Raw genomic sequence first — 20,374 nt, 5'->3', positions numbered from 1 at the left:
TCCCACCTGTTGTGCGTGTGCATGCTCTCTCTTTCTCTCTCTCTCTAATATTAAAAAAAGAAATAAAAAGAATAAAACCTTTTGTGGTTAAAGGGGAAAGTAGTAAGTAATTCAGTTACCCATGCTGGAGCATTAAATGAGTCTCAGTCTGCATATTCTCTTAATCCTCATCTTACCAACATTCATTATATCAAAGTAAACTCTGTGGGGAATGCAATCTCCCCATGTTCTGCATGCAGAGGGAGTAAACATGAGGGCCAAAAATAAAATTTCAATTTGCCATTTATTCAATATCATTACTAGAGCTAAACCAAGGGAGCTTAAAAAGCAAGCGTTAATGGAAAATACACAGCATCACTAAGGATTTCACACAACTACAAAACTCAGAGTGGGGGGAAAAAAGCATCAGGTTAAATTGTTTCAACTAGAAACTAAATATATGAAAAATGCATTTCTATCCAGATAGTTTAAATCCAAATTCTTTGGGGAGTACTCTTAATTCAAATGACAACAAGGATCTAGTTTTTACTTAATTTTGCATGTAATTTATGAAAGTCATACTATTCTAAAATTTAAAGCCACTATAGTAGTATTAATTCTTAAAGTAAGAAATTAAAAATTGAAATCAGTCTATTTGTTGGATATACAGAACTTTATAATGTAATCCCATGAAGATAATCACATAATAGTAAAAATATAGACAAAGATATTAAGACAATGTCATCTATGGGGCGCCTGGGTGGCCTAGTCAGCTGGGTGGCTGACTTTGGCTTAGGTCATGATCTCAAAGCTCGTGAGTTCGAGCCCTGCGTCTGGCTCGGTGTTGACAGCTCGGAGCCTGCTTTGGATTCTGGGTCTCCCTCTCTCTCTGTCCCTCTGCTGCTCATGCTCTGTCTCTCTCTCTCTCTCTCTTGCAAAAATAAATAAACATTAAAAAACAAAATTTAAAAAAAGACAATGTTTATCTAAGATTACAAAATTATCTGGCTAGGTAAGTAAATCGTGGTCTAAAGTACTAGGGAGCACTGTGCGGCCATTAAAAGCAGTGGCATATTGAAAAAAAACAACAGTGATATACATGTATGTTTAAAATAAAAATTTGATAGAGAGGATAATACCCAAGGAATAGGAAGAGTATACTCTCTTTCATATCTACCTTTTAAGAAATCAAGTGATTGTGTTTGTTTTGTTTTGTTTTTAACTGCCTTCTTCAGTTTAAAGTCCAGGAAATGGTTTCTGAACCAATTTTGTATAGCTTCTGAATGTGGCATATTCCCTAATAAATGTCTGCCTACAGGACAGGGAATTTTTTGGCTCTCATTCATTGCCAATACAAGACTCTTCCCGAGAGCTTCTTAGTACAAATCTTGTGTGCCTGACCTAACTCTCCTCTATAGCTTAAAATAAATGACATGACAGAAAAAATTAAATGCAGATCTTCAACACTGATTTATTATAACTAAAAATGCCTCAAGAGCCAGTATTGAAAAATGTAATTATGTAGTAGTCAAATGTGGTAATAAATACTTAAGTCAAGCGCCACATACATGTATTAACAAGTATCAAAGAACTCAAAAACACTAAACATATACAAAAGTTAAAATAATACTGAAAATTATTTTCCTCTATGCAAGCATAAAAAAAAAAAAAATTTGAAATCCCAAATTTCTCCTTTCCTCTCTGCAAGCACAAAGAAGAATTTGGAACCCCAGAGTACATGTAGCAAATGCAGTTAGAAGTAATCACCCCTTAAGTTACTTGTTTTGCAAGTTTTATTGACAGCAGATCTGCTTCTCTGGAAGGAAGGCATAACTACATTATTGTTCACAAGCCATTCCAGGTTTCTTCCATATCACATTCATTTCTGTTTCACAAATATCATGTGGACGTATGACAGTTCAGACTTGGCAGCGTAAATCAGATTCTCACCAACTGCCAGAGTCACTTTCTCCAGAATTTCATGAAGTTTTACGAAATAGTAATTTCTCTATGAAATACTCACCTTCATCTTTTAATTGGTCAGCTTTTCCCACGTCTTCAGGCACTGAGTTTGAGAGAGGCAAAATATCATTCTGAAATTAAATAAAAATCAATGTACAGAGTTTCCATTTACCTGCATAAAAAAGACATCCCACAGAACTATAAATAATAATAAATAAATTGTATTACAGTAAATCACCTATTTTTACACAGGATGAAATCTGGCTGTAAATAATAGGGTTACATAGACATAGGGGGAAAGTCCTTCCACATACGTTTTTTAGAAAAATGAGTATGTAGAATTTTTCTAGAAGATAATGGGCTAATATGAATCAAATTTTTTACTTGCTTTTCCTACATCAAAAAAACCCTACTTCATGAACAATATAAATAATCAGTATACAAAGAATAGGAAAAGAAAATATATTCAAGAGATTATTTATATTAATAAAAATCTTGAAGCATAATGTTTAATATCTAAAGAGATATCCTAAGTCAAATTCACAGTTTATAAAAAGAAGCATTAATAATGTAACACTATTATTTAAATATGTGCATACACACATATACGTGCACACAGGCTAAAACAACAAAGACAGGAAAGGTCTAACGAGAAAGGTTAAAAGTAATATTTGGAGGTAAAATTTTCAGTTTCTTCTTTATATCTTTCCTTGTTGACCAATTTTTTAAAAACAATGGACATATATTAATTTATCATTTAAAAAAGGCAATGTAAATTTCCTGTTTTCAGTAGCTACTATCATCCTCAAACCTCTTTTGCATTACTAATGTTCAAACCGAAGGGGCATTCAGAAATATCTTGAGTAGCAATTGGAACACAATGTGTTTTTCCATTTCTGAAAGATCTTTAAAAAAAAAATTTTTTTTTTTAATGTTTATTTATTTTTGAGAGAGAGAGAGTGCAAGCAGGGGAGGAGCACAGAGAGAGGGAGACAAAGAATCCAATCCAGGTTCCAGGCTCTGACCTGTCAGCACAGAGCCCAATGGGGGTTCAAACCCACAAAAGGTGAGTCATGACATGAGCTGAGGTCAGAGGCTTAAGTGACTGAGCCACCCATGCACCCCCTGAAAGATCTTTTTTAACTTGCTTGAACTCACAGACCGCATAGGTACCACAGACCGCGAGATCATGACTTGATCCCCACATTTAGAATATATCCACCATTTATTTACTTTGAGAAAGACAGAGACAGCATGAGTGGGGAAGGGCAGAGGAGGGGGAGAGAGAGAATCCCAAGCAGGCTCCGCACTGTCAGTGCAGAGCCCATGTGGGGCTCAAACCCATGAATCCATGAGATCATGACCTGAGCCAAAACCAAGAGTTGGATGCTTAACTGACTGAGCCACCCAGGCGTCCTTCACCATTATCTCTGTCTTGACCAAAGTTTCAATAAACTTGATAGCTCTAACTTTGGAAATATACTTCGCTAATTGCACACAAATATTCACAAGTACAAAATCATAAAGTACGTGAGTTGTTCTTATTTTTTTTAATCTTTCTATACTAATCAGTTTTTCTAAGCATAAAATATTGGAATAAAAATGTATAGAATACAAATAGGAATCCTTATAACTAGAGGTCACTACTTAAAACTGGCTACAGTATCCTAGGATGTAAGTGTAGTTCAAGGACACATTATTGCCCTGCAGTACCTACTTTCAGGGTTTCTTCTATTTCACATCTTCTAATAATCCTGGGAAGTTAAGGGGAGGAGGGAGGGGAGTGACTTTTTGAGTCAGAAGAATGGCATATTGAGAAATGGACTCTAATCCATTCTGTCTTCTAAATTCTTCTGAATTATTTTAATGAAATTGCCACAGTTGTATAACTTTGAAAACTAATTCTCATATTCATTAAATGCATTTGAGCAGGCCATGATGTGGGGATGAGTGTTACCTGCCTTATATAAAAGGAATGAATCCATTTAGTATATAAACTTAATTGAGGGAAAAAACAGAAGAGAAAGACCAGTATCCTAAAACTAAAATGACAGAAATAACAACCATGGACACTTGGTGAGACAAATAACTTCAATTTTTTTAAGTTTTTATTTTAAATCAATTAGTTAACATACAATATTATATTAATTTCAGGTGTACAATGGAGTGATTCAACAGCTGTATCCATCACCAGGTGACCATCACAGCAAGTGGACTCCTAATTTCCATTACCTATTTCGCCCATCTCCCCACGTACCTCCCCTCTGGTAGCCATCGGTTTGTTCTCTATAATTAAGAGTCTGTTTCTGAGTTTGTCTCTGTCTCCCTTTTTTATTTTCCCATGTTTGCTTGTTTTCGAAATTCCACATGAGTGAAATCATATGGGATTTGTCTTTCTCTGACTGACTTATCCGACTAACATTATACTCTAGCTTTGTCTATGTTTTTGCAAATGGCAAGATTTCATTCTTTTTTATTTTTGAAAAGAGGCAAATAATTTCCTTAATTATAACAATCTGTATGCTGCTCTGGGCAGGTTTAGACTCTGTCTGCTGTACTCTGCTAACAAAGACATACGTAATGAAGTTGCTGCTGTTAAATAAGGCAAACAAAGGAGTGACATCACAAATAACACTATACAGATACACAATGAAGCCAGGTTTAAGAACTTATATTTTTGGGAATGCAAGCTGGTGCAGCAACTCTGGAAAACAGTATGGAGGTTCCTTAAAAAACTAAAAATAGAACTACCCTATGACCCAGCAATGGCACTACTAGGCATTTATCCACGGGATACATGTGTGCTGTTTCGAAGGGACACATGCACCCCCATGTTTATAGCAGCACTATCAACAATAGCCAAAGTATGGAAAGAGCCCAAATGTCCATTAATGGATGACTGGATAAAGAAAATTATATGTAAAAAAAAAAAAAAAAGAAATTATATTTTAAAAATAGCAAGTCAAAAATGCTTACAGTTAAACACAATCAGAGAGAAAAAGTAAGACAGGCGTCAAAAAAAAAAAAAAAAAGATCTACTTAAACAGAGTGCAAAAGTCAATTTGAGCTTTCTGGGAGGTAAAGAAAAATTCTGATCTCTTTAGTACTAAGTCACCAGTGACAAGAGCTAAGGAGTGAGCACATCCAAGTGTTGTCTCCAGCAGAGGCCTCTTGGGCATCTAGGAGTTAAAGAAGGTTAGCTTCGGCCATGGGCATGTCCAGCCACTGAAATTGGGTTCCCTAAGGAGGCCAGAAACCCAGGCAATGAAAGAACCATAGCAACTGAAGTGAAGAAAAGGGGAATTCTCTGATGAGGAGTGCAGGGACACGTCACTATCTCCTTATATCTTTGTTATATAATTAGAATTCATCTGTGTGATAACTGCATTATTCTTTTTCCAAGAATAGAAAGAGAGAACAGTTTACTGCCAAACTGCCATCTTCATTGCAACTCTCAGAACCTCTTCTCACAAGTTCTAGAAACAGTCAATGTGGTATTCTCAGCAATGTCCCTGCCAGGCTTAAATATATACTACATGATTCAGCCTCTCTCCTGAGTGCCTCCTTCTGTACTGAAGCTTGAATACAGAACTAGAATAACAAAATGAGTTCATGAGGCATCAAAATGTAACCAAAAAACACATGGGAGATCACCCTGGGGCCCTAAACTCAGTCACCTTAAAATTTTCAAATTTATGGTCATGTTCCCTGAAAAAGCCAGAAACCAGAGACGATGTAAACAGTTCTCAAGAGCAGACATCAGAAACTTGGTTTTCAGTGTTACGTTTGCACATTGAGCCTGAACCTTCCCTTGTTTTAAAGAGGCCTTACAATGGCCAATTTGATGAAATCTGCTTCAAAGTGATGATTCAATTCCTGATGAATCTATTTCTACATAGTTGCTGCGTAAGCAGGAAAATCTTGTTTTTATCTTTTATTCAATGCTTTAGGGGAATGTTAATACAGATGTCAGAAATCTAAAAATGCTCAGATAATATAAAGGACTTAAAAAGTACATCATTAAATATAAAAGAAGGTGAGAGAATGAGAATAGCTACTAATATGAAAATCTAAAAGCACATTAAAAGAGTTATATTTTAGTTCCCAAATCATATCCATGTGAACTATCTACTTTACACCTAGGGAGAAGTTAGGTACTTAAAGGCCTGGCCCATAAAATATTAAGAACTCAACATAATATTGTAGTCATACTTAAATCAGATACTAATAGAAAACAATGACAGCTTACCTTACAGAAGGAATTGCTGAACATTTCTGTCAAAGGCTGTGAAACTGCAAGATGAGTATCTTCTGGGCTGATTTTAAAAACTGTCTCCAAGCACTGAATTGCAACTTGAAATAAATTTGAATAGTGAAAAAGAAAATTAGCAACCTAAAAAAAGAAACAACCTCTTTTTTTCTGGTAGAAATCTGCACTCCGTGCAATCTGTGGTAATTCAGTATTTATGATCACAGAACATAAGGAAAACTAAATGGTTCAGCTACATAGAGACTTCTGTTTATAGATCAGCTGTTGAAGGAAGACAACTTGATTTCTTATTCCTCACTTAAAGAAAGATGTTACCTAGAATATAATTTCTCAATATATCTATTACATCATATTCTTGCTGAAGCCAGTCACTAACAGTAAGTAATTCCTCCCTGCCAATATCTATTATCCACCAATGTTCTAATGTTTTGAATAAAACAAACAAAAAAAATCTTCTTTCTTTTATGTGAGAAACAGAATTCTCAACCTGACCAAAAACAGTAACAGAAACAGCACTAAATATTAATCCTGGTATATTTACTTAGATAGATAGGTTGGCTTTAAAAAATTCATTCATGCATACAAATTTACCCTAAGCACCTACTACATGCAAGATGGTAGAAATACAGCAGTTAATCTAAAGACAAAAATCACTATTCATGTGATGAAGCTTACATTTAATAGAAGGAGTCAGAGAAACACAAAAGTACACAGCATGTTAAATGGTGATAAGGTGTGTCATCTGCATTTGGTATATGACAAGATAACTGATATGGCCAGGGTATGGACAGGGTAGAAAGACATGATGGGAGATGATGCTAGAAAGCAAGTCTGTTATTGGATGACAAGGCACCTCACATAACATTCTTAAAGAATGTGCACTTCACTCTACGGGCAAATGGAGAGCCATTAAAGAACTCAGTGAACGGGGCGCCTGGGTGGAGCAGTCGGTTAAGCGTTCGACTTCAGCCAGGTCACGATCTCGCGGTCCGTGAGTTCGAGCCCCGCGTCGGGCTCTGGGCTGATGGCTCAGAGCCTGGAGCCTGCTTCCCATTCTGTGTCTCCCTCTCTCTCTGCCCCTTCCCCGTTCATGCTCTGTCTCTCTCTGTCCCAAAAATAAATAAACGTTGAAAAAAAAAAATTAAAAAAAAAAGAACTCAGTGAAGGAGAATAACATAACTGGATTTGTGTTTAGAACTACAAGTCTGTGAATGGATAAAGAAGATGTGGTATATATATAAAATGGAGTATTACTTGGCAATCAAAAAGAATGAAATCTTGCCATTTGCAACTACGTGGATGGAACTAAAGGGTATTATGCTAAGTGACATTAGTCAGTCAGAGAAAGACACGTGTCATATGACTTCACTCATATGAGTACTTTAAGACACAGAACAGATGAACATAAGGGAAGGGAAGCAAAAATAATATAAAAAGAGGGGGGGGACAAAACATAAGAGACTCTTAAATATGGAGAACAAACAGAGGGGTTGTGGGAGGGGGGATGGGCTAAATGGGCAAGGGGCATTAAGGAATCTACTCCTGAAATTATTGTTGCACTATCTGCTAACTAATTTGGATGTAAATTTAAAAAACAAAATTAATTTAAAAAAGAAAAAAAAGGGGCGCCTGGGTGGCGCAGTCGGTTAAGCGTCCGACTTCATCCAGGTCACGATCTCGCGGTCCGTGAGTTCGAGCCCCGCGTCAGGCTCTGGGCTGATGGCTCAGAGCCTGGAGCCTGTTTCTGATTCTGTGTCTCCCTCTCTCTCTGCCCCTCGCCCGTTCATGCTCTGTCTCTCTCTGTCCTAAAAATAAATAAACGTTGAAAAAAAAAAAATTTAAAAAAGAAAAAAAAAAAAAAAAGAACTACAAGTCTGATAGGAATGCAGAGAATGAATTAGAATAAGACAAGCTGAAGGAGAAAATGGAAGCAGAAAACCAAGTGGGTTCTTACTTAAATGATCTAAACATAAGGAGTCCAAACCAGGGCAATCACAGGGAAGAAAGATAACCTGTCCTCTCTACAAGTACTCACTGAGGTGAATGGAGGCAGATTCTCATCTTGAGAATTCTCTCCTTTGAAAAGGAATTCTCTCCTGGCTCCACAAGATGAGAATGTAGCCACAGTGGCCAGTGTACTTCCAAGCAGTATGGAATAGATTCACAAATATTTATGTATGACTTTCATTATTATTTGTATGCAATATATTTAAACTAAAAACACAACAGAACAAAAACACTTCACCCGTTACTCTCACCTCCATGCCCCACCTCTGACAACCACCAATCTCTTTTCTGTATCTATGTGCTTGCTTTGTTTATTTATTAGCGTTGCACATATAAGAGAGATCATAGAGTATTCATCTCCCTCTGTCTGATTGATTATAGATTCATTGATACTTGTGTATGACTTTTAAAGGATACATTATGTATTAATTATGGCCCTGAGAAAAACACCTCTGTCATAATAGAAATACTATTACTATCACTATCCACAGAACAATTCTCCTTAGAAAAGGGACTGAATTGGGGCACCTGGGTGCTCAGTCACTTAAGCGTCCAACTTTGGCTCAGGTCATGATCTCATGGTTTGTGAGTCTGAGCCCTGTATCAGGCTTTCTGCTCTCAGCAAAGAGCCAGCTTCAGATCCTCTCCCTCTCTCTCTGCCCCTCCCCTGCACGCACTTTCTCTCCCTATCAAAAATAAATAAACATTGGGGCACCTGGGTGGCTCAGTGGGTTAAGTGTCTGACTTCGGCTGGGGTCATGATCTCGCGGTCTGTGAGTTCAAGCCCTGCATCAGGCTCTGTGCTGACAGCTAGAGCCTGGAGCCTGCTTCAGATTCTGTGTCTCCCTCTCTCTCTGCCCCTCTTCCGCTCACACTCTGTCTCTCTCTCTCAAAAATAAATAAACATTAAAAAAAATTTTAAATAAATAAATAAACACTAATAAGCAACTAAGTTACCAACCACAAGAAGTCAGAGTGCCTTTAACATAGAAAATAATCTGCTGTTTACCCATTCCTTATCCTCTCAATTTCTATTCTTGCCAAGCGCTTGTTTTCACACTTTAGTTGCTCCAGCACTAAAAACATTGGGCTACAAAAAAATATGCTCCCACTGCCATGAAGTCAGTTAATGTAAACAACAACAATAATAATGGTAAATGTGTCTGTTTATGTGTATATATTGATTCTTGATCAATATCTTTCCTCCCTGATCAGACTGGTCATTTCCTTTACTATACCATATAAACTCATACTGGTACATGTTTCTATTATTTTACTTATCATACTATAGGACATGCTCTTAAATGTCTATCTCCCACATTAGACTATCTCCATGAGGATAAGGCCTATACCTTATTCATCTCTGACTTTAACATATATGGCAAATAGTAGGTATTCAATAAAGTTAATCTACTTCTTTGTTTACAATGGAAGTATAGTTAAATTACAGAGGAAATAACAACAACAAAATCTGTAGAGTAGGGCCCTTCTGCGCTCCAAAACATTAGTTCACAGTCATGGGAAAAAAGGATAGTCCACAACCAAGTCTTTAACCAAAAACCAGAGTATGTAACTTCAGTGCTAAATACTGACAGGTGAAAAGTCCATGTGGTAACTAAGGGATTTTTATGCTCTATCTTGTTGAGGCAATTCAGTCTAGCTCCTTTATCTCTGTGGCCACTGATCTTAAAACACATGTCTTGTACATACTAGACACAATTAAATATCATTAAAGGAGGTGGATGTTTTGTTTTAAACACAATTATTTGCTGTGTGTTTTTTCAAACCGCTTTACTGAAGTATGGTTGACATATGAAAAGCTATTCATATTTAACATCTATAACTCGATGAATTTGAGGATCAGTATACACCTGTGGAACCATTACCACCATTGAATCCAGAGACATACTCATCACCTCCCAAAGTTTGCTCTTATCACTTTTATTATGTGTGTTGTAAGAACACTTAACCTAGGTTCTATATTCCTACCAAATTTTAAGTATATAACAACTGATGATAAGCACTGTGAAGAGTAGTAAGCCTCTAGAACTTGATTATCTTGCATAAGTGAAACTTTGTACTCTTTGACAATCACCTCCCCATTTTCTCCTTCCCCGGCTCTGGCAACCACCATTCTGCTCCCTGCTTCTATGAGTTTGACTATTTTAGATTCTCTGTATAAGCAAAAAGAATTGTTTGATAGGTAAACCTAGCTGCCAAAGTGTTTAACCTTGATGACGTTAGTGTAGATGGACAGATTGAGGCAAAGGCCCAACTGGAACGGGTTCAAGAAAAAAGAGAAGGAGGGGAATTAGAAAAGGCATAGACTGCTCTTTCAAAGAGTTTTCCAGCAAAAGGAAGACAAAAAAGCATGAAGTATTATGTGGGGTGAGGGTAATATGGCAAAAACTCAGGACTACCTTATTATTTATCCAGCCAAAAAAAATTAAATAACCTAGGTACAATAATTTATCTTACTTTTACCTCAAGATTCTCACTTATGAAACAAGGATTATTACATTCAATCCTCCTTTGAGGAGGTCGTACTCATGAATAAGTCATACACTATAAACAAATACTGTATATAAATATTGTTCCCCTTTAGCACCAAACAATAATAGTGTGTTTGGTACTGATGAGGAGAAGGACAGTGAAGAACTCTATTCAACACCTACCACATCCTACCTGTTCAGCACTTTATTCAAAAGTTTCCATACTCTAGTTACCTGCCATGACTGATTCTGATTCTCCTAACAAATCTGTCTGATGGAGAAGAGGCAGACAGTTTCCCTTAACAGACTTAGAAATAAAGATATAGTCCAACTAACTGATATGCCCAGGATCACTCGATTCATTCAATTCACCAATTCAATTCAACCCATGTTTACTGTACTTACACTATATTACATGCAGTTCAATGTGTCAGGTACTTTTGTACATGCGCTAGATAGATTAGTGAATAAAACAGAAAAGATCTCTGACCTCTTGGGGCTGACATTCAGGGACAGGGGTGAAGAGCTAGGCTATAAGCAATAAAAAGTAGAGAAGGGTGAAGATATGGGAGTACGGAGAGCAAAGCAGGGAAGCAGGTTCCAGATGTAACAGCGTGCCCAGGGTACGCCTCACTCAGAAAACAGATTTGACAAAGACTCAAAGAAGATGGGGGTATTACCATTATCTAGAAGAACAACATTCTAAGCAGAAAAAATAACCAGAACAGAAGCCTTTAGGAAAGGGGATTTTGTGTATTCAGAGTTAGGAAGCCAATTTGCCTAAAGCCAAATGAGAAAGGGGAAGAGTCTGTGAACAACACATCACAGAAGCCTGAGTTATATAAATACTTTAAACAATGACTAAGTAGCATGAAGAAGTCACTGCAAGATTTTGAGTAGAGAAATGATAGACTCTTTTTTTTAAGATTTTATTTTTTTAATTTTTAAAAAATGTTGGCTTATTTTTAAGTGTGGGAAAGAGACAGAGACAGAGCATGAGCAGGGGAGGGCAGAGAGAGAGGGAGAGACAAAATCCAAAGCAGGCTCCAGGCTCCGAGCTGTCAGCACAGAGCCGGACGCGGGGTTCGAGCTCTCAAAGTCCAAGATCATGACCTGAGCAGAAGTTGGATGCTTAATGGACTAAGCCATGCAGGCGCCCCTTAAGATTTTATTTTCATGTAATGTCTACACCCACGTGAGGCTGGAACTTACAACCATGAGATCAAGAGTCACACATTCTACTGACTGAGCCACCCAGGGGCCCCTGACATACTGTTTTAAAATATCAATGGTAGCTGTATTGGGAATAGTCAACAAAGCTGCAAGGACAAAAGCAGAGAGATCAGTTGGAGGCTATTACATTAAAAAAGATGAGAAATACTTAATTATATCCATGGGTGACATCAGTGGAGATGGGAAGAAACAGTTAAGACTCTAATTTTGAAGGTACAGCCAACAGGATTTACTAAATGATTAAAGGCAGAGTCCAAGAGAAAGAGTTCAGAATGATGCCCAAGTTTGGGGCCTAAGCAACTGAAAAGATAGAGTTGCCATCAACTGAGATAAGGAACAGATTTTGGGTGGGAGGATCAGGAGTTCAGTCTTGGAAATGTTCACTTTGAGATGCCTATTACACATAGAAGTAGAGATATCTAGTAGGCAGTTGGATATAAAAATCTGCAGTTCAGAAGGAAGGTCTTAGTTAAATGCCAAGAAACTGAATGACATCATCAAAAAGTAAGTGTAGGGGCACCTGGGTGGCTCGGTCAGTTAACTGTCCAACTTCGGCACAGGGCATGATTTTATGGTTTGTGAGTTCAAGCCCCGTGTCAGGCTCTCTGCTGACAGCTCAGAGCCTGGAGCCTGCTTGGGATTCTGTGTCTCCTTCTCTCTCTCCCCCTCCCTCACTCACACTCTGTCTCTCTTTGTCTCTCAAAAATGAATAAACGTTTAAAAAAAAAAAACATAAGCATAGATAATGAAGAGAAGATCAAGCACTATACTTTGGGCACTCCAGGTCAGGGAAGAGATGAGAAACTAGCAAAGGAGACAGAAGGAGCAAGCAATAAGAAGAAAACCAAGAGAGAGTAAGGAGGTATCCTGGAAGCCAAGTGAATCAAATATATGACAGCGGGGCAGGGGTGGGGGCTGTGAGATGAGGGATATCATCAGCTTTATCAACAGCAGCTAAAAAGACACATGAAGACTGACAACTGATCACTGAACTAAATAACTCAGCAATTACTGATGACTTTGATGAGAAGACTATGGGTGGAGAGGCTGAAACAAAGGCCAAACTGGAATGGGTACAAGAAAGAATAAGAGAGGAATTTTAAAAAGTATAGATAATTCTTTCAACGAGGTTTCCAGCAAAAGCAAGACAATAAAAGTAGGCAGTAGTTTGGAAGTAGGGGGTAATATGGCAAGAGTAATTAGCTGTTGTTTTTGTTTTTTTAGGAAGTGAGAAACAATGAAAAGTATATACTGATAAAAATGATCCAACACAGAGTGAAAATTTGCTGATGTAAGACAAGAAGGGTAGAATAACTAGAGCGATATCCCAGAGTAGGTGAGACAGGACGGAATCAGACCCAGTGTGCCAGTAAAGAGGTTCCATTTAGAAAAGACAATGGATAGTTCAGCTGTGGTATCTTAATCTTGTTTCAGCCTCTCTAACAGAATACCATAGACTGGGTGGCTTATAAGCAACAGAAATGTATTTCTCATAGTTCTGGAGGCTGGGAAGTCCAAGATTAAGGTGCTGGTAAATTCAATGTCTAATGAGAACCTGCCTTCTGGTTCATCGATGGTACCTCTTCACTGTGTCCTCACATGGTAGAAAGAGTAAAGGAGTTCTTTGGGGTCACTTTATAAGAGCACTAACTTCAATCATGAAGGCTCCACCTCCTAATACCCTCACACTGGGCATTAGATTTCAACATACGAATTTTGAGAAAACACAAACATTTAGTCCATACATAGCATATAATAGTTAGCCAAGCAAGCAGAATATGTAGGGGTGTACATGCTGGTGGGTGGGTAGATGGGATAGGGGGAGTCTGTGGAAGTTGTTTTCTTATTCCTTCAATTATCTTGGTAGGGTAAGAAGGAAGCTCATGAACTAAAAGTGAGTACAGAGGAGGAGATTTGAGAGTTTGAGAAGATGGGAGAAAGTGTTAAAGTGGTGGTCTAGGAGAGCAAAAGTGTGAATGAACTTGGAAGAGACAGTGTGATTGCCAGGCAGCATGACAGGTCCACCTGAGGCTCATGATGATGAAATCAAAGTGGGATCGATCGGCAAAGTTATAGGTTTTGTTCCATCTATACAAAGTCACATGGACATGAGCACATAGTAGGTGGAGAGCTGAATTTAAACAAGGTTGGGTTTTACAAGAAAGGGAGAGATGTACAATGCATGAACATAATTATGAACCAGGGTATTTAAATGGGGTAAGAAAAGGGGTATGAAAGGTAAGGGATCAACATACTGGAGGTATTGGTAGGGTCAAGAATTGTTGAGGTAGCGATTTTAGAGGGAGTGAGTTGGAAAGACAGGCAGTAGTGGTCAGGAAGTGTTATGTTGACGATAGAGATTATGGGGAGAATGCAGTTTCAGTAATGATAATGTCCAGGGAAGAGTTTCTCACCCTTGGCACTGCTGACATTTTGGACTTTGTTCTGGGGTCCATCCTGTGCATTATAGTATGTTTAGCAATTTCCATGGCCTCTACCCACTAGATGCCATAGAGCAGCCCCCCACTGGTGACAATCAAAAATATCTCCAGATGTTGCAAAATCATCCTGAGTTGAGAACCACTAGTCTAGGGTATGGCCAAACAGCTGAGTGGTTGAGATCACTGGAGGAGAGGCCAAGGAACAGAAGTATTGAAAGAACTCAAAGAATCACCTATGAGTACACTGCAACTGCCAAGAATTAAGACAGGAGTAGTACTAGAAAGAGTGACAGAGGGCAGGAGCCACATGAAGTAGATGTCGGTAGATGATGACAATTAGGTGTGGGTGACAAAATCTGATGAAAAAGCTCAAAGCTGATAAAGCTATAATTCTTCACCACTATGGTAAGGCTGGTACTAGAACTCAGGCTCCTTTCCTAGAGCTTTTTTAAATGTCTAGAAGGTGGGCAGACTTCTCCACATGATTTCATACTCAATTAAATTAGACTCACAGAGTCAAAAATAGGGGTCGGTCAAAAACAATTGGCACTATTTCTGACTGCCATACATAACAAACAGATGAAGGCACATATTTTTGGCTGAAGACCATCCTAAAAATAGGGCATAACATCTTGATTTTTAGAAACCTCTCAATTTTCTTTCTGGCCCTTAAAAGTATTATACTGCTTTGATTAGGGAAGAAACATCTTTTATTAAATAATTGCATTTATGTGTTTATTACTGAGAAACCATAACTAACACTTTCTTTAGATAACCAGTCACCTTTACCTTCACATAGTCTAACTGAGGACAAAAAGATTTTAATATGAAACGAACCAACTGCAATGTTCTCCAACTGTGTGTCACCTGCTCCTCTCACTGCCACCTGGAAAGACAGCATCTCACCAGATTGCAAGCAGATTTAGAGCAAATGCCGGTTTTCATCCCCACCTCTTAAAAGCATATTCCCAATGGAAGTGCCTACTGAAATTAATAGAGGGATCCCTTTTATAGGAGAAATAGCTTCAAGATGACAAAATCAAATTGTATAACTTATTCAATTCTCCCAAATGCACTGTCTCATTGCAATAATTAAGTCTTTAGGCCACAAGGAAGGTATACTCATTGAACCTCCACAAGCTCATCTGCAGAATTCAATCTTTCCATGGTTATAGTGAATTTAAATTTTATAATGCATAAATGTGAAGCAGAAAAGATGGTGTCAAGGAAACACATGATGCTTTCATGCAAGTCTCACTCAACTTTACAGATTACCAAATCTAATATTTAAAGCTTACATAAAACAAGGGTAAAATCCTCTCATTTTCAAGTGTCCAAATAGAACGCTGTTAGAGTTTAATTGTGATGTAATTATTAGACTTTTACATACTGCTTTTATGATGACTAAGGTATTTTCATATATCAATCCTAAACGAGATGCTTTCCTATCAGGAAGACACAAGATCTTCAGAATAAAAACCAGGATTTAAATGTCAGCTTTGCCACATTTCGCTGTTATGTTACTTAATCTATCTGGTTTCATTTATTATCTGTTAAATGAGGATAATACTAACTTGGCAGTTACTATAAAGAAAAAATTCCCCACAGTGTGAACAGCATAGTTCTGACACATACTAGGTCCTCAATAAGTGAATCACAGTCCTCCTATTGTATTGTTAATTAAAACCAAACAAGCCTCAGAGAATGGACACAGGATCTCTCTTCTCAAAAGATCAACAAAACATTATCATTTTGTTATTATAGGTCATAAAGTCAGGCTTATAGCTATTTTAGTCTTTATTTATAACACAAATGAACAAAAAGCGCTCATGCCTACCTTCCAAACTTTCTTGTTCATCCGAGGTATAAGCATCCATCTGACTTTGTTCCCGTAAGAAACGAATAACTGCATAAACTAAGTGCTTGATAGATGACATTTTAAAAGCTTAAATGCTTTTCCTTGATAAGAAAAAGGAAAACACTGATCTAAGTTATTTTAAAGAATTAGGAAAGTTATAAATAACAAGGGTTATAAATTACATCAAAAGTAAAAAGCAAAAACAAAACCTGCATTACCTTCATTCTTCTTTTAAAAGTCAGGAGAACACAAAGTATTGTTATGATAATATATCACATATTTTGATTTATACCCAGTAGTATTAGATTATGTTAAAACTTGCAAAAGTAGAATTTTTCTCAAAACATGTACCACACAAGCTTAGACACTAACTCACTGGATCTTTTTTTTTTTTTTTAATTTTTTAACATTTATTTTTTGAGAGACAGAGACAGAGTGTGAGCAGTGGAGGGGCTGAGAGATAGAGATAGAGAGAGAGAGAGAGAGAGAGAGAGAGAGTCACTGACTACCTCACTGTATTTTTTTTTTAATGTTTATTTATTTTTTGAGAGACAGAGTGTGAGCGGTGAAGGGCAGAGAAAGAGAGGGAGTCACAGAATCCAAAACAGGCTCCAGGCTCCGAACTGCAGGCTCTGAGCTGTCAGCACAGAGCCCGATGGGGGGCTGGAACCCTCGAACTGTGGGATCATGACCTCAGCAGAAGTCAGACGCTTAACCGACTGAGCCACCCATGCGCCCCATTATCTCATTATATCTTAACAGTATATATGGTACAGATACGGATAAGGACAGGGGTACAGATACAGAAGTAGAAATCCCCAAAAGGCCTCAGTACTATGTTGAGGGAGATTTCATACTGCTGACTCAGATGCTCATCTACAATAAGCATCTTCGTCTATTTCATGAGATTTTTTTTTTCATGTATGCATAATTTACACTGCACCAACTTTTTTAGGCTGAGACTGTTACTTGAGGAGGAAGTATATTAATGAAAGGGTGTTCAACTATTGAGTGTCATTCTTAATAAAAATAGCATTTCTATTTAATCTAGATATGTCGGAAAATCATTGCCTAAATCGATGGATACTACACACCGACCAGTGCTCTCTGCAGTAGCTGGGCTCTCGTGGACAAGCTGGAAGCTCCCGGTCATGTTCATTCACATGGAATACTATCGCATCCAAACAGTGGCGCAGGGCCAGCCGGCATTAATGGCTTATTTCCACTAAATCGCATCATCCATCTGTTCTCCAGGTTCCCTAATCCAAAACCAGGGTGTGGTACCCGCCGCCAGGATGTTTATTATTTCTAGGCTTATTCTAAAGGCAAGCCCAGTCTTTAGGCCATGGGGTTGCAAGTATTAAATAAGGCCCCAGGGCAGAAGGTGAAAAAAGAATGGGGAGTGAAGAAGGTGAGGAGGGGAAACGAAGATAGCCAGTCTCCTCCCGTCTTCTCCCCCTTCTTCTCCCCATAACACATCGACCTCCTACCTCCCTTGGGTATCCGGGCCTCGCTTCGGCCCAGACGGGGTTTGATGCGGGTGCGCGGTGCAGGCCCCACCTGGGGCGGCAGGAGACGCACCCATCCCAGACAGAAGCCCCTTACCAGGCAAGAGGACGCGAGATGGTGGCAGCGGGCCCACGGGCGTCCGTAAACCGGTCCGCCCGCTCGCTGGTCCTCCGAGCTTCAGCCTGGCTCCCGATCGTAGTAGTGCCAGCGGTCGCCAAAACTTCCGCTGCTCTGGGGCCGCCGCCGCCCCTCAGCCCACCAGGCTATGCGCTTTGCTCCCGGCCAGTGGGTCTCGCCAGAACCGCCCCCGGGGCGGTGCCAGGAGCGCGGGGCGGGGCGCAAGCCGGGGGGGCGGGGCCCAAGTGGGCGCCGGCGTGGTGCTGCCGCACGTGGGAGGGCGCGGGCAGGGCTGTTGCCTCCTCCGCTAGGCCGCCTCTTGGCTCCCGGGCGCCCCGCCTCCCTCAACCCCAAACCGGAGGACAACGCGCCCGCCGCCGCCGCCGCCGCCGCCTCTCGGCGCTCCCATGATCGCCCAGTGCCTTTCGGCTGTGCGAGGCCTCCACAGGTATCTCGGTGTGCGGGTTAACCTTGACTGTGGGCCGGGAGTGGTTTTCCGTCCTGTCAGTGCCAAGTGCCTGTGCTCGGGCTTTCCCAAGCGCACCCCTCTGACGCTCCTGGGCCTCTCCCTCCCCGCGGCCCGCATGCTCTGCCCTGAGGGACACCTGGCGCGGGGGAACTTAGGGCCACCTTTCCCTCCTCCGCTCTCTTGGGAAGGCATCCATTCCCCTTTGTTTGGGACTGCCTCAGCTGCAGTCAGCGAGACTGGTCACAGGCCCGGCCCAAAATGAATGCAGAAGGATGGTTCGGATAAGAAAATCGTTTGACTTCCGCCCCGCCCCCCCATCCAGAACTGCAGACCTCTTATTGAAAGTGCCGGCAGCTGTAGACTCAGGAATAGGGATTCTAATTTGCCCCTCACGCACATCATTAGCATACAAATCGTTTAACGTCCTTGCAAGATGAAACCGCTATGGTTTTGCGGCTTTTCTCCGTTCATGCTTTCTAATTTCCTTTTTATTTACCTCTTCCCCATAAAACATTCGGCCTCTTGCTGGGGCAAATTGACTTGGCCCAAAATGGAGGAAATTATTGCTTGGACACGGTTTGGGGCAGCCTCAGCTGCTGTTTTGGATTGCTTCCTAGCTCCCAAGCCACACCCCTCTGCAACAGACCAGTAGCAAGATGGTGAGAGAATTAAATTCTTTGCTTGGATGCGCTAGATGGAGTGGTTTTCAGAAACAATGCCTCTACCACTCCCATTCCCGAAGACAGCCTTGAACTGTACATCCTAATGAAGATCCAACAGAAAAAAGGAAATGTGTCTTTCTTGCTAGATACTTATAAAACTACTTTGGGAAATGTTAAGCATTCAACCTTTTTAACAGTTTTCTATTGTACATGGTCACTCATCCGTGAGGAGCTTTATGTTGCTCAGTCCTTAGACTTATGGTGCGTCCAAGGGACAGTAGTAATTATAGAGAGTTAATGTGATGGTTTTGGCCATATTTCACGCTGTCCTTTTAGTCTGCAGGCTGCAAGTGATAACAACTTCAAATGCAGCCATACCAACCAGTGAAGATAAATAATGCAGGTGTAAGAAGAGAGAATAAATATCGTGTAAGATACCAATTCTCAAACTTTTTAGCCCCAAGACCTCTTTACCTTACAAAAATCATTGAGGACCTAAGAGCTTCTGTTTATGTGGGTTGTACTAGATCTATCCATATTAACCATATTAGAAATGAAAACTAGGGAATTGTAAAGTATTTATTAGTTTATTTATAAAACAATAATAAACTCATTACATGCACAAATAACATTTCATTAAAAATGAAACTATTTTCCAAACTATTTTCCAAAACTCCTCCAAAAACATGAGTAAGAAGAGTGGAATTGTGGGGTTTTTTTTCCTTTTCTTCAGCTTTTTTTTTTATTGTTGTAAAATATACATAACTTAACATTTGACATTTTAATCATTGTTAAGTTCAAGATTCAGTGGCATTAAGAACTTAAACATTGTTGTGCAACCATTACCATTATCTGTCTCCAGATCTTTTTCATCATCCTAAAGTGAAACTCTGTACCCATTAAACAATAACTCCTCATTCTCTTCTTTCCCATCCCTGGTAACCACTATTCTTTCTGTCTATGAATTTTACTTTTTTAGGTACCTCATACAAGTAGAATCATAAAGTATTTGTGACTGGCTTATTTGAGTTAGCGTAATGTTTTTAAGTTTCATCCATGGACTTAGGTCAGAATTTCCTTCCTTTTTAAAGCTGAATAATATTCCATTGTCTGGATATATGACATTTGTTTGTCATCTGTCCATGGACATTTGGGTTGTTTCCACCTTTTGTCTATGTGTGACTTAATAGAAAATAGCTGAATTCTTACATCTGCTTCTGCATTTGATATGTTACACTGTTTTGGTTTAAGATGAAAAAAATTCCATGGGGCGCCTGGGTGGCACAGTCGGTTAAGCGTCCAACTTCAGCCAGGTCACGATCTCGCGGTCCGTGAGTTCGAGCCCCGCGTCAGGCTCTGGGCTGATGGCTCAGAG

The 20,374-nt window shown here is 39.3% G+C and overlaps 2 protein-coding genes across 3 annotated transcripts in view; one reads left to right on the top strand and one right to left on the bottom strand.

The window, feature by feature from the left end:
• Positions 1-18,062, bottom strand: part of SGTB (small glutamine rich tetratricopeptide repeat co-chaperone beta) — a 47,332-nt gene extending 29,270 nt beyond the window's left edge. The window contains exons 1-4 of one of the 2 annotated variants that reach the window (XM_086699885.1): positions 17,848-18,062; positions 16,222-16,343; positions 6,191-6,294; positions 2,003-2,072 (exon numbers count right to left, since the gene is read on the bottom strand). In XM_086699885.1, coding sequence (XP_086556011.1) covers positions 2,003-2,072; positions 6,191-6,294; positions 16,222-16,321 — 274 coding nt within the window. In that variant the 5' untranslated portion in view covers positions 16,322-16,343; positions 17,848-18,062. The remainder of the gene's footprint in view (positions 1-2,002; positions 2,073-6,190; positions 6,295-16,221; positions 16,344-17,847) is intronic. The other variant, XM_025924506.2, reaches the window with a different exon arrangement.
• An 85-nt stretch (positions 18,063-18,147) lies between these two features.
• Positions 18,148-20,374, top strand: part of NLN (neurolysin) — a 102,893-nt gene continuing 100,666 nt past the window's right edge. The window contains exon 1 of the mRNA XM_086699872.1: positions 18,148-18,316. Within this exon, the coding sequence (XP_086555998.1) occupies positions 18,276-18,316 (41 nt within the window). The 5' untranslated portion in view covers positions 18,148-18,275. The remainder of the gene's footprint in view (positions 18,317-20,374) is intronic.

This window comes from Puma concolor, chromosome A1, assembly GCF_028749965.1.
Source record: "Puma concolor isolate L17-30 chromosome A1, mPumCon1.1.hap2, whole genome shotgun sequence".
In the NCBI taxonomy this organism is placed as follows: Eukaryota; Metazoa; Chordata; class Mammalia; order Carnivora; family Felidae; genus Puma; species Puma concolor.
Note: the sequence above shows the minus strand (reverse complement) of the source record. Positions and strands in the feature narration are given on the sequence as shown.